Source organism: Rhineura floridana, chromosome 4 (assembly GCF_030035675.1).
Source record: "Rhineura floridana isolate rRhiFlo1 chromosome 4, rRhiFlo1.hap2, whole genome shotgun sequence".
NCBI lineage: Eukaryota > Metazoa > Chordata > Lepidosauria > Squamata > Rhineuridae > Rhineura > Rhineura floridana.
In genome coordinates, this window is record NC_084483.1 from 111,583,737 (window position 1) to 111,597,301 (window position 13,565).

Genomic DNA, 13,565 nt, shown 5'->3' on the forward strand with positions numbered 1-13,565 from the left:
GCGGCTTTATATAGATGTTGAACAGCATCGGGGAGAGGATGGAACCCTGTGGCAACCCACAAATGAGAGGCCAAGGATCTGAAACCTTATCCTCCAATGCCACTCTTTGGTACCTACCAGAGAGGAAGGAATGGAACCACTGTAATACAGCGCCCCCCATGCCTAACGTCTTCAGGCGGTCCAGGAGGATAACGTGGTCAACGGTATCGAAAGCCGCTGAGAGATCAAGGAGGACAAGGAAGGTGCATTCGCCCCTATCCCATGCCCTCCTCATATCATCTACCAAGGCGACCAAGGCTGTTTCAGTCCCATGTCCAGGCCTGAAGCCCAATTGAAATGGATCCAGATAATTCGCTTCCTCCAAGTGCGCTTGCAACTGTTTTGCCACCACCCGCTCAATCGCCTTGCCTAAGAATGGCAAATTTGAGACTGGGCGAAAGTTGTTCAGATCTTGGGGATCCAAGGAGGGCTTCTTTAAGATTGGTTTTATTACTGCGTCCTTGAGCGATGATGGCATTACTCCCTCTTCGAGTGATGTATTTACCACCATCTTGATCCCCTGTAATTTCCGGGATCCCCTCAGGATCCCTTTTTTTAATATTGGCGTTACATTTGCCACTTTCCAGTCCTCAGGCATGGAGGAGGACCTGAGGGACAAGTTACATATTTTAGTTAGCAGATCAGCAATTTCACATTTGAGTTCTTTGAGAACTCTCGGGTGGATGCCATCCGGGCCTGGTGATTTGTCAGTTTTTATATTGTCCATTAAGCCTAGAACTTCCTCTCTCTTTACCACTGTTTGTCTCAGTTCCTCGTAATCCCTTCCTGCAAGTGTTAGTTCGGGTTCAGGGATCTGCCCTATATCTTCCACTGTGAAGACAGATGCAAAGAATTCATTTAGCTTCTCTGCAATCTCCTTATCGTTCTTTAGTACACCTTTGACTCCCTTCTCATCCAAGGGTCCAATCGCCTCCCTAGATGGTCTCCTGCTTTGAATGTATTTATAGAATTTTTTGTTGTTGGTTTTTATGTTCTTAGCAATGTACTCCTTGTCTTCTTGCATTTCTTTTGCCAGAGTTTGTGTTCTTTTTTATTTTCTTCATTTGGACAAGACTTCCATTTTCTGAAGGAAGACTTTTTGCCTCTAAGAGCTTCCTTGACTTTGCTCGTTAACCATGCTGGCATCTTCTTGGCCCTGGCGGTACCTTTTCTGATCTGCGGTATGCACTCCAGTTGAGCTTCTAATATAGTGTTTTTAAACAACTTCCAAGCATTTTCGAGTGATGTGACCCTCTGGAGTTTGTTTTTCAGCTTTCTTTTTACCAATCCCCTCATTTTTGTGAAGTTTCCTCTTTTGAAGTCAAATGTGACCGTGTTGGATTTTCTAGGCAATTGGCCATTTACATGTATGTTTAATTTAATAGCACTGTGGTCACTGCTCCCAATCGGTTCAACAACACTTTCATGTCGCACCAGGTCTCGGTCCCCGCTGAGGATTAAGTCCAGGGTTGCCGTCCCTCTGGTCGGTTCCATGACCAACTGATCTAGGGAATAGTCATTTAGAATATCTAGAGATTTTACTTCTTTGTCATGACTGGAACACATATGCGGCCAGTCTATGTCTGGGTAGTTGAAGTCACCCATTACTACCACATTTCCTAGTTTGGATGCTTCCTCAATTTCATATCTCATCTCAAGGTCTCCCTGAGCATTTTGATCAGGGGCACGATAGATCGTTCCCAGAATTAAATCCCTCCTGGGGCATGGTATCACCACCCACAATGGTTCTGTGGAGGAGTCCGCCTCTTTTGGGGTTTCGAGCTTGCTGGTTTCAATGCCTTCTTTCACGTATAGAGCGACTCCCCTACCAATACGTCCTTCCCTGTCCTTCCGATATAGTTTATATCCAGGGATAACCGTATCCCACTGGTTTTCTCCATTCCACCAGGTCTCTGTTATGCTCACTATATCAATGTTCTCCTCCAAGACCAAGCACTCCAGTTCTCCCATCTTGGTTCGCAGGCTCCTAGGATTAGCGTACAGGCACTTGTAAGCAGTGTCTCTCTTCAAGTGTCTTTGGCACTTGTGCTTAGGCCTGTGGTAATTTTGCTCTTCTGAATTTATATCCTGTGCCCCTGCTCTCACAATGCCTACTTCTAGGCCTACTCCTTTTAAAATTTCATCGTTTCTTTGGTCTTTATCCCAGGGGTGAGGTTTACTCCGAACCGGACCTTCCTCAGCTCCTGTCGGATTTCCCCCCTCAGTCAGTTTAAAAGCTGCTCTGCCACCTTTTTAATTTTAATTTTAATCAGCGTGCAGGGTCTCAGAACTGGGAGCCCTGTCATCCGATCTACACCTATGTATTTTTCATCAGGACAAAGTTGTTCTGAGGCCAGATCCATCTTTTATTCCTAAGGTTAACTCAATTTTTCATAGGGCGCAGGAGGTGGTTATCCCATCATTTTGTCCTAATCCCACTTCTTCCAAGGAAAGGGCCTGGCATTCTCTGGATGTGCGCAGAGCCCTCCGTTTTTACTTAGATAGGACTTCCGGGTTCAGGAAAACAAAGGCTCTGTTCATTTCCTTTGGCGGGGTTACCAGGGGAAGGAAGGTTTTATCTTCTTCCATCTCCAGGTGGCTCAAGGAGGCAATTGTTCAGGCCTACAAGACTCTGGGGAAATCGCCACGGGGAGGACACAGCCCATTCATTGAGGGGACTTCTACTTCCGCTGCCTTTAAGGGGAGTTTCCCAATTGAGGACATAGAGCAGCCACATCGGCCTCACTGCATACGTTCTCCAAACACTATAAAATCGATTCCTGGGCTTCGGTGGACACAGCCTTCGGGAGGAGGGTGTTGCAAAGGGTAGTTCGTGCTTGACTTGTTGGCACCCGGAATCCCACCCAGGAGGTCATTGGGCTGGATTTCATGGCATTATTTAATCTATCTTTTTACTGTCATTTTTCTCCTTTTAATAAGTTTGGACACACAGAGTTTTTCCACTGAGGGTCGAGGGGCCATCCTTGCCCTTCCAGTCGGTCTGGAGGACGGGATGGCTCCTACTCTGGTGAGGTAATTAGAAGATAGGACCCTGCCTGTCACACCGGGGGGAGGCGCCATCCCAAGAATCTGAATGCCCTGCAGGAACCCCTGGGAAGAGAAATTCATGGTAAGAATTTCCATTTATTCTCTGCACCTTCCCTCCATACAGAACCTCTCCCCATGACCCATCACAAATTATTCAGGAGAACCTTCTTTGGGGCACACACAAAAAGACCCAATGGGACAAATCGCTTGTGGGGGGAGGAGGGGATTGGAAAATCTCCTTCCATGAACTTCCTCAAATTAAATTATTTTATGCTCCAAGCGTATAGATTTTTAATTATAACTACGTAAATTCATGTGAGTCAATATTTTAACTGTTTATCTTGATCTCAAGTAGCGCAATCACTGATTGTTTTTGGCAGACTATGATACTGTTCTTAAGAAATGTATTTATTGCTATATTTATATTCACACATATTCTCCTTTTAAAAAGTGCCTGATTTCTTAGTACTATGGTAGAGTATGGTAGGCATGAAACTAAATTTCAGTGTATGTACACACATGTAATAATTATGTATATACGCACTTGTATATGCATAAGCATCTAACTATTTGGCCAATTAGCCAGTAGGTAGCTTTGGGAAGTTATTACCTATGTTTACCTCAAGAGTTGGTAGGAGGATAAATCGTTGAGATAATAATTATACATTACATTATAAGGTACATTGTAGCTGTTAAATATGAGAGATGACAACAATTAGGAAATCTTGACAAAGGCCTCTGTGGAATTTGGAAGCGCAATGTGGGAATATAACTCTTTTTATGCAGGTCAGAAATGCTCTCAGGCAAATTTAGGTAATATTTTGTTAGCGTTTATATGGTCCACTGCCAAATGTATGTTTGGTTTTAGATTGTACTGTGCTTTAGTGACCCTTTTTTATGCTGGTTTTGTTATTGCAAAGTTGCCATCAACTTCAACAAATATCCATCTATTTTCTAGACAAGCAGTTCAGAGCTTTACAACAGTATTTCATAGTGTTTTTCCGACCTCAATTATTTTGAACAAAGAAGTGTTCTAGTGTATGTGTTCATGATAAGTACAGCCACATCTGACCTTGATTTTAGGGCCTTTTTGAATAAAAGTAGAAAACAGGGATGGGGAGGTCTGGAACCCCAGTTCAAGTGTTTGAGTCCTAAACTGTGATTAGGAGGAACTTGTACAACATTTTTTCTCATTCAAAAACGTATACTTGCCTGCTTAGCAACACGTGTCCAGCTAGATTAGCCAATTTCCTATCTGATCCTATCATGAAATGCTTTCCAGTTCATGTGTTTCATATACTCTTCCTGAAATAAACAGCTGTAAAGGGAAGAGAAGGGGGCCCAAGAGATGTGCCCTGCCAAGGACCACTATAGTAATGTATGAGAGCAAATTTCATTTTAACTGATGACACAGTAAAATAAATAAATAAAATTACAATTAAAATAATAGATAATATTGCAGGCCATTCTTTGGACAAGGAAGTTGCCCATGACTGATTTCAAACAGGACTGATGCTGTGGGTGATCCAATTACTCCCTTGGAGAATAAGTAGCTTTAGTCCAGACCCAAGCAGTACCAAAGCAGATAAAAGCTAGCAACTTACTTTTATTTTATTTTATATACTTATATGTTGCTTAATCATTAAGATTTCTAAGTGGTGTACATAAAATTGCTAAAAATAAAAAAGAATGAGAACAATAAAAATTCATCATAAAACCAAACACTATCTTAAAATAAGAAAGGCTTTGTCATGTGCCTGAAGTTCACCAAGGAGAATGCCTGAATAATCTCAGTCAGGAGGGGGTCCCACAGGCTTGGGGCCACAACACTAAAGGCATGGCTTTTAGTAGTTACGAACTGTGCAGCTGAGGCACCACCAACATCTGCTTGTTTTTCATGTATTCTGCACCTTTCTTCCAAGGAGCTGTATATGGTTCCTTCCTCTTCTTATCCTCACATCAGGCTTGTAAAGAACTTAAGCTGAGACACTGATTGGCCACAAGTTACTCAGTGATCTTATTTATTTATTATTTGATTTATATCCCACCCTTTCTCCCAGAAGGAGCCCAGGGTGGCATTTTCATGGCTAAATGGGGACTGGAACCCTGATCTCCATAGTCCTAATTTGATACTCTAGCCATTGTACCAACTGGCTCTCAAAACTGGATTCAGAAGTCGGGACAACAAGCTAGGAAGTTATTTAATAAATCAGATATAACACTGATGATGTTGTACCCACAAATGCTGACAGCCTATGCCAATGGTTAGGAAGGGTGCAACTGGTTCAGTCAGCATTCTGAAGGCTGGGGAAAGCTTGCTGTGATATGGTAAGTAATTTGATTGTTGAGGCTGACAAGATCCAAAGGGATACAATTCCAATATGGACCTTTTTGGCAGTTCTGGTATAAAATTGGAATTTATTCACTCTTATTTTCCAATGCTTAGCATATACAGGGTTTATCTCACAGAGATGCAAAGGGATACAGTGATGTGCACTCATATAGAATCAAGCTCAGTGGCACTTTTCAGTTTAATACGAGAAGCTCAAACTCTGTGCACCTTTTGTTGTCTCTTCTCCCCCCCCCCAAAAAAAATCTGTATAGTAAGGGCTTGGTAGTTATGTGACCCACCCATACTTTGATTATTTCCTATGGTGGTGGTTGTGATAAATGAATAATGACTGTTCCTGAAGGCTGTGGAGAGAAAGAGTGTGTGTAGAGCTCTGTGAAAGATATAGCGAATGAGATAAGGAATGACTAATCACTGGAATTGGCTATAAAAGTGTGCAGAGGTTTTTTGTTTTGTTTTGTTTTTTGAGAGACAGAGAGAAATTTAATCTTTTTTTAAAATGCTGGTGTTTCACTACAAGAATTGCATATCGAGCTAGCAGAAAATTAAACTGTGAACTATTAGTTCCATCCTATAGCTCAAGTGGCATACTGTTTATCAGTGTAAGGCAATTACATGGTCTCAAGATTAATCAAGATCATTGAATGGACAGAATTAAAGCGGAGGTCTGGGCTACTTTACCATCATTCTAGAAAACACAGATAAGCTATTAAGATTCTAAAATACATTAGGTATGTCATGAATCCCTACCGTCAAGGCACAGGGATCATGCGTCAGACTCAGACCCCCCACCCTTAGGGAAATGAGACTGGAACCAAAAGACTATTACTTCACCCTTGCCAAGGCTGTGTACGCTCACAACAACCCTGCAAGGTAGAAGGTAGGCTGCCACCACCCCTGTTTACTGGTCCACTCAGAGCCAGGGGATCTCTGAGCCCAGAAGAAAGGTAAAACCAAGGTCCTATGGGGCAAGAGTCACAGTTACACTCCTTGCCTGGCACCTCTGGTTCTTACTTCAAATTCAAGCCTTTAACTTCTTAACCCTCTTTGGTAGTTAGTGACTGAGAATGGTCAAAGTACTGAATCCAGAACCACCCCTTCTCTCAATGAACACACCAGGTTAAATAGAAGTAGCTTTATTAAGATATATAAGTGCACATAAAATATAGCAGCAAGTAATCCTTTAAGACCATACACCCAAACAGGGGTTTAGGTACTAACAAGAGAATTCATACACACAACAAGAAAATAACAAACTAACTCACCTAACTACTTACACACGAGGTAGTTGGTTGTGTGGCATCCCTCCTCAGAGAGATGGATGTTCAACGTAAAGCAATGGAACCAGACATAGGTTACCTTCTCATAAGCAACCCCTGGAACCATAAGGCAGAAAGGATTGGAACTCTGGTGCCAAGTCAGCATAGGCAGAGAACAGAGAACAAAGGCTAGGGGTCTCTAGCCCTATACTTAAGGGAAAAAGATCCTAACGGTCCAAAATTAATTGACCAATCAGGAACTGGCTGATGTAACTTTCTTCTTGATGGTTCTCACTTTTTTGCGCCTTGCAGGCCCCCCTCCCAACGTTGTTTTTCCAACGGTACAGGCCAAGGATGACCTTGGGTACCAGGCACTTGCTAATCAGCAAAGATAAACAGGTGCAGCTTGTTAAGGCTTCTCTAACCGTCTTCAGCTGGGAAGTGAAACTCAGAATTGTAAATTGGCAAAGACTTGTCTTTTCCAACTGTAACAATCTCCCAGAGTCCCTTGCTGGAGCCAAAGTATTGCTTTTAGATTTTTAATAACTCATGAACATTACAGGTTCATGACAAGGTACACTGTTAGAATGATAGAAAGTAAGTGACAGAAGAGTACAACAATTTCCTTGTATGTGTTGGGATGCTCTCTGCGTGCCCTAGTTTAAAGTAGACAAGGGACTGAAAAAAATAAAAGGTTCTGACATTATCAAGAGTAGCTACACAAATGCCATATCATATTAACTATTACAGAACAATGCTGCAGCAGTTCATTGATTCAGCAAATGCAGTAATAATCTCTACCCGCAATGTTCAGCTAGTCAATATTAACCCCTTAGTGTTCCTGCCATTGTGGGTATGAGCCTGTCAGATGTCTTTCATGGACATCTGAGTTTTTGCTTCTAAGAAGCCAGACTTCTTGTTTTCTTGTTCTTATTTCAAAGTCATGTATTTGGTGATCTCATCTTGGTATTACACTTGGAACTATACTTGAAGGATAAGCTTCAGGGATTTTTATTATATTCCATAATTTATAGTTTTAAAAACTTAAAAGAGAATATTTTTATTAATGCTATAACCAATAAAGTTAAACTGAACCACAGACTGAAAGTGCATATTATTACCTTCCATCCATAACCTTGTCAAACAATTGCATACAATAAACTTTTATTAGTAATTTTAATAAAGGGTTTGCTAACATCTCTCCAGAATGAGTTGTAAGCTATAGGTGGTTTGTCAGTTCTATCTCCCTTGTTTATATATGACAAGAAAAGGTACTATATTTCAGTTCATCTGTCTTGTTTAGCACAACTCCAGTCCATTTACTACAGTGCATCAGTTTCTCTGCAAGCATGTTTTGCCCATATTCTCTCTCTGTATTCTTGGACTGTGAAATTCATCTTCCAGTGCATTGAAATCTCCATGTGTGTTGAAGCTAGCAACAATGCAGATGTGTAATCATATACTGACAGAATCGCCAACAGAGAGTCCAATGTAATCCAGTTTTAAACACTGAGAAAAAATTAAGATTTTCCTTCATCTCATTTGGATATCTATTCAGTAGAATTTTGCATGGATTTAGGTACCATTTGAGTATTTTACAACATCCACAGATTGCACCTTTCAGATTAGACTGCTTTTCTCTTCTTGTATAAATAATTTTGAAGTGGTTATATCAAATATATAATTTGAACAGTTATTTGCATTGTATTCAGGAAAATATGATGGTTTTTTTAATGCATCCCAGAGCTCTAAGATGTTAGTTGTGTCTCATTGTAGGGCTCACTTGGAGGCAAGTGCTGAGAAGTGGTATAAATTGCTGTCATCATTGGAAGAGCTTATCAAATGGCTGAATCTGAAAGATGAAGAGATGAAGAAGCAGATGCCCATTGGTGGGGATGTTCCAACTTTACAGCAACAGCATGACTACTGTAAAGTGAGTTGCTTACCTTTTTACTATCCATTGGGCACTTTTTTTAAAAAAATGCATAGTTCATTTGTAACACTTTTATAAAACTGACCCAGGTGTCGGGGAAGAACTATCCCTGCCATCCAGTTGGCTATCTGCATAGCTGACTACTAGCCACTCAGTGTGATGCATAGCTAAATCTGCTACAAAACCCACATGAGCAGTTTTTCCTGGACTAAATTCCGGGGAACAATTATGTCTGCCAACAATGCTGTCAAGTGCATAGAGAATACAGTTGCTTCTTTTACTAATGTACATCTGTGTGCATCCATACTTTGACAAGCACCACAATTCATTAAAATGCACAGGATCATTAGCTAAGCATCAAAAACTTTCCAATAGTAAGATTGGCAAGCACTGTGCAAAATAGTGCTTTTCCATTAAATTGGAAGTCCATGCTATTTGGTTGATAATGACAAACCACAATAATAAATGCAATACATAGCATCTTGTATCATATTTTAATGCCTGACTTGAGAAGTCAAATATTTCTCCCATTTTTTAAATACAGACTTTCCTTTAGTGGCTTTGTGGTAGAGAGTCCTACATTGAGTTCTACTATTTAATATATTTGTATTTATGTAAACGAAGATTTTTAAAGCAACAATATAAACTGAAATAAAAAAGATTTAAATTAAAAAGCATACATTGATCTTTGTTTACTCTGGTAGTTTTTGACCTATGCATTTGTACAGAAACAGATTTGATTAGTGGAAAGAACAAGTCTTTTAAGTGGAATGCCCTGTACAGGGAGGCTTCCCTGGCCCCCTTCTTACTATTATTTAGGTACCAGACCAAAAAAAATTGTTTTCCTAGGCTTTTTAAGAACTAATGTTAGAGGTTTTAGTTTAGGATAACTTTGATTTTTCTGTCTGATTTGACTGGACTGTTGTTGGTTGTGTTAGTTTATACGTTGGTACTGCTATTCCCCCCCCCCACTTTATTAGCCATCCTGGGAACAAATTTAAGTAAGTAAATAATGTTCTGGAGCTTTTGGTCTACAAAAGAACAACAGAAAATTCCAGACTGTTGGGACAACCTTCCAAGTAGAAATTGTCCTATGTAAACCCTATTGAAATGAATGTGAGCTGTGTAAGAGAATCTGGATTGCTCCTTCTCTGATTTCTGTTGACTAGCATTGTTAAATGGTTTTCTGTATCCTCAGATATCTGGGTTTCCCCTCATTACTACATCTGTCTTTACAAAACAAGGTTCTAAAGAAAGCAAAACCACCATCATCCATGCAATTAATCACTTTTCAGAGTTTCACAAAAAAGCAAATTTCTGCAGTCTGATACAATTTTGTATGGAGAGGAACTGGATTATATGCTGGTCTTACACAATACCGGAAAGATGTTATTTTGGGGTGTGTGTATGGGCTTCATGGAAGGGCTATGTTTTTCTTTCCTGAACAGCTCTTGGTCTAGAGAGGAAAGCTTAGGCAAGAGTTTACAAGTGTAAAAGGATGCTAAGATTAAGTGAAGGTATTTTAGGGCAGATCCACACCATACATTTAAGGCACATCCAACGAATTATGGGAACTGCAGTTTGTTAAGGGAGCTGGGAAGTTGTAGCTCTGTGAGAAGAAAACCACAGTTCCCAAAATACTTTGGGGAAAGTCATATGCTTTAAATGTGCATTGGATGTGATTAAATTCATCTGCCTTTCACTTATCAAGGAGAAATGTTCTGTTCAAAGAGTTTGACTCTTTTCTGATTATTCTTTTTCATTAAGAGAGAAGCAAGAACAAGAGGTTCTCTATTAAGTGATTGGGCTATTTTAATAAACTTCCTTTCTACAAAAGACTCAACAAAAAAACAAAGAAGTTGAGATTTGTCTTGCACAGGAGACCAATATTTGGCACTTTCTTAAACAAAAGTCCAACCATTTGTTTTATTCAACCAAGAGAGAGAGAAATAGGTAACCAGTATAATAGCAAAATGTGCATACAGCATAGCTTGAATGGGAAATTCCAGAATCGTGCGTGGAGGATTATTTATATTGATGATCCATTCAACCATACCTTTTTCACATTAGTAATTTTATAATTAGGTGTTTGCGGTAAGTAGGCTTTTGCGCAGGGTTGGCTAACGTGTCTCTTCAGATGCTGTTCAGCTCCAACTCCCATTGACCCTGACCATTGGCCATAGTGGCTGGGGCCGATGGCAGTTGGAGTCCAGCATCAACTGAAGGACCACAGGTTAGCCACCCTTGCTTTTTATGTGTTGTGTTGATTTTGTCATGGCCACAATGGTTTCTGCAATAAATGTTAATATGCAAAGAAAACTCTTCCTGTTTCTCACTAAAATGAGAAGCTATGTTTATTTGCTTAGATTGTTACTGCTATGAAAATGTTTACTGTCCAAGCAAGGATGATTAATGCAGGTGGGCACTGAATGGGTCCAACAAACTTAGAAAAACAAATACTCTTTCCTGTTTAAGAGAGAGTGCAACAAAAGAGATTAAGGGATGGGGATGCTGAAAAAAAGAGGGATAATCAGAATAATTGCAGAGCCATGTAATGCCTGTCTGTCACTAGAACACTACTGCAGCAACATTGCAAGTCTACAAAATGGGACTCCCAACAACACTGAGTGATCACATAGTGTCCTATGTAATGGCACTGATGGAATTAGGTTTTGCATCATTTTAGCCACTTGATGACTGCAATTAAACTTCCTTCTTCATTCATTCCCAGTACTTCATAACTCTCACACATATTTCCCTTGGCCAATTTCTTGGCCTCATATTTAGTTACATTACGTCATGTTATTTCTCTGCTAACTTACAATTTTAATGTGCTGTTCTCACTTCAAAATAAGTTATGACACTTTTTTGTTTAATGTTGTTCATTTAATGGCTCTCTCCTTCTGTTCACTTTCCTCAGTGGATTGCTTCAAAAGCACTATGTAAATAAGTGTGGTGTAATGCAGTTTTAAATTTGTTTGCTTGATTCATTTGTGTGCTACCAAAATGTGCTTAAGCGCTAGAAAAATATATATTCATTTTCTTAATTTGCCCTGAGGTTGTATTATCAGCAGTTATGTTTTGTGCAAAATAGGTTACACATACAGACATGAAGTCTGTAAAGGGATAGTGACCATCAAACAAATAGTAGCCATTAATAAATACACGTACTTCCAAATTGTTTTGACCTCCTAGAATTTTATCACATTTCTGTTGTTGTTAACAGGTTTATCCCATGATAGTCACAGTCCTAAACCTGTGATTGCATAGCACAGGTTTGGTAATAAGCCATTCTTCTGTTCCCTGTTACTAGAGTTGCTTTTGGCAACAAATGAATCAGCTGGTAAAATAAAGCACAAGGAGGGCTTCATTATGATGGTATGCAAACTAAAATCTGTAGCTTTCTGTAAATGTTCCTATGCATCTGCATAGTCATAGGATAAATACATGAGCTTTGCAGGTAAGTACAAAGATGTACTTATCTACACATAAAATTAACAGATTGGTGGGAGTGGCAGCATGAAGAAATTTGCCATGCTACTTCACCACTGAATCTTAAAGCAAGGAAGATGATATGATGAATTATAGAAAAGGTCAGGCTACATATCTGCAGAGGAATCTTTCAGTTCTTTAAAGGCTTTTTATGATGGGTAATATCTGTTTACTGACAGAAGGATTCTAATTCTTTTCATAGTCTGTTGGTTAGAGAAGAGGCTGCCATTTCTCTCTTGTCTCTAGTAGTTTTATAATCAGGCAGTGCTGGCTGGAGCACGTGCTTTGTCATTTTCTTAGCTCTAAAGAAGCACTGAGGGGTGGGGACAGTTCTAACATTGGTAGAGACTTCATTGACCCTGCCACTGGTCCTCTCCTAATTTACTCACTGGACAGTGGAAGTTCCTACTGTAAAACAACTGTTGAGAAAAGAGGGGGATTCATATGTCCCCCAATTTTGGCTTCATCAGACACACAGAAGAAACTTCAAAGGGATGTTGCAAGGACAGTGAAAATCTGGCAGCATGGGTTCTATTGAGCCCTAGCTCTCCCAGGGGAATCAGGGTGGGGAACCGGCCGAGTCCCAGTCTCCTCCGATAGGGCAGGGGGAGGAATCAGAGGTAGATGAGACTTTTGAGGACAATGAGGGAGGGGGAGTAGCTGACAGCCTGCCAGTTTCCACAGACAGTTCTCCCGCTGAAGCACACTTCGCTCCCCCTACAGACGCCTCAGCAGAGCCGTTGAGGGATGACCGGGTGCACATGCCACCTCCACCCTCCCCAGGATTCCCAGCCTGGCACTTCAAACACTTTCCCGCCTCCTGAGGCATCTATCGAGCCAGTACTGTCAGATGAGCCAGCGGAGGCTCGCCCCCTTTGTCGCGCATGAGACGTCGAGAGAAGGTGGGACTTCGCAGGAGTCAGAGATTGCAAACGAAGACCTTCCCTACTTAAGGCGGCGCCCCCCTGACCCAGTTGCTGAGTCAACTTTCTTCACACGCTGCAGAGTAAGCCTAGGTAGCTTAGTTAGGGAATGTAGTGAGTTAGCACAGCTAAGTCACTGCCTTTGATGTTACTCTAATAAAACAGGAATTAATTCCAGCCTCGCCTCCGTTTTGTGACTCTCACTCTGGGCAGGACAGGTTCCTGATAAACTGGAGAAAGCTATAATGCCTTATCTGTAGCATCTGGTGGCAATTATAGAGTGTGAGGACAGTTTTAGGTTAATTGATGATAACTGGAAGTTGACTGTGTCATCTAAAAGATACTATTAAATCTCTAAGCAGCTTTATGTTGTGCATAGATGTAAACCCATTATTTTATCCATATACTATATTTCCTTACTTCATTACAAGGCTTGATATTAGCCAATATAAAAGCAAGTCTTTGGTACTTTTCAGTCTCCTTTTCTAAGGAGAGCTGGATGTTCACTGCCAATTTTATTC

General features: G+C 40.6%; 1 protein-coding gene across 3 annotated transcripts in view; it reads left to right on the plus strand.

The window, feature by feature from the left end:
- Window positions 1–13,565, plus strand: part of UTRN (utrophin) — a 521,915-nt gene that overhangs the window by 363,656 nt on the left and 144,694 nt on the right. For all 3 annotated transcript variants that reach the window (XM_061624044.1, XM_061624041.1, XM_061624043.1), the window contains exon 54: window positions 8,473–8,629. In XM_061624044.1, the coding sequence (XP_061480028.1) occupies window positions 8,473–8,629 (157 nt within the window). The remainder of the gene's footprint in view (window positions 1–8,472; window positions 8,630–13,565) is intronic.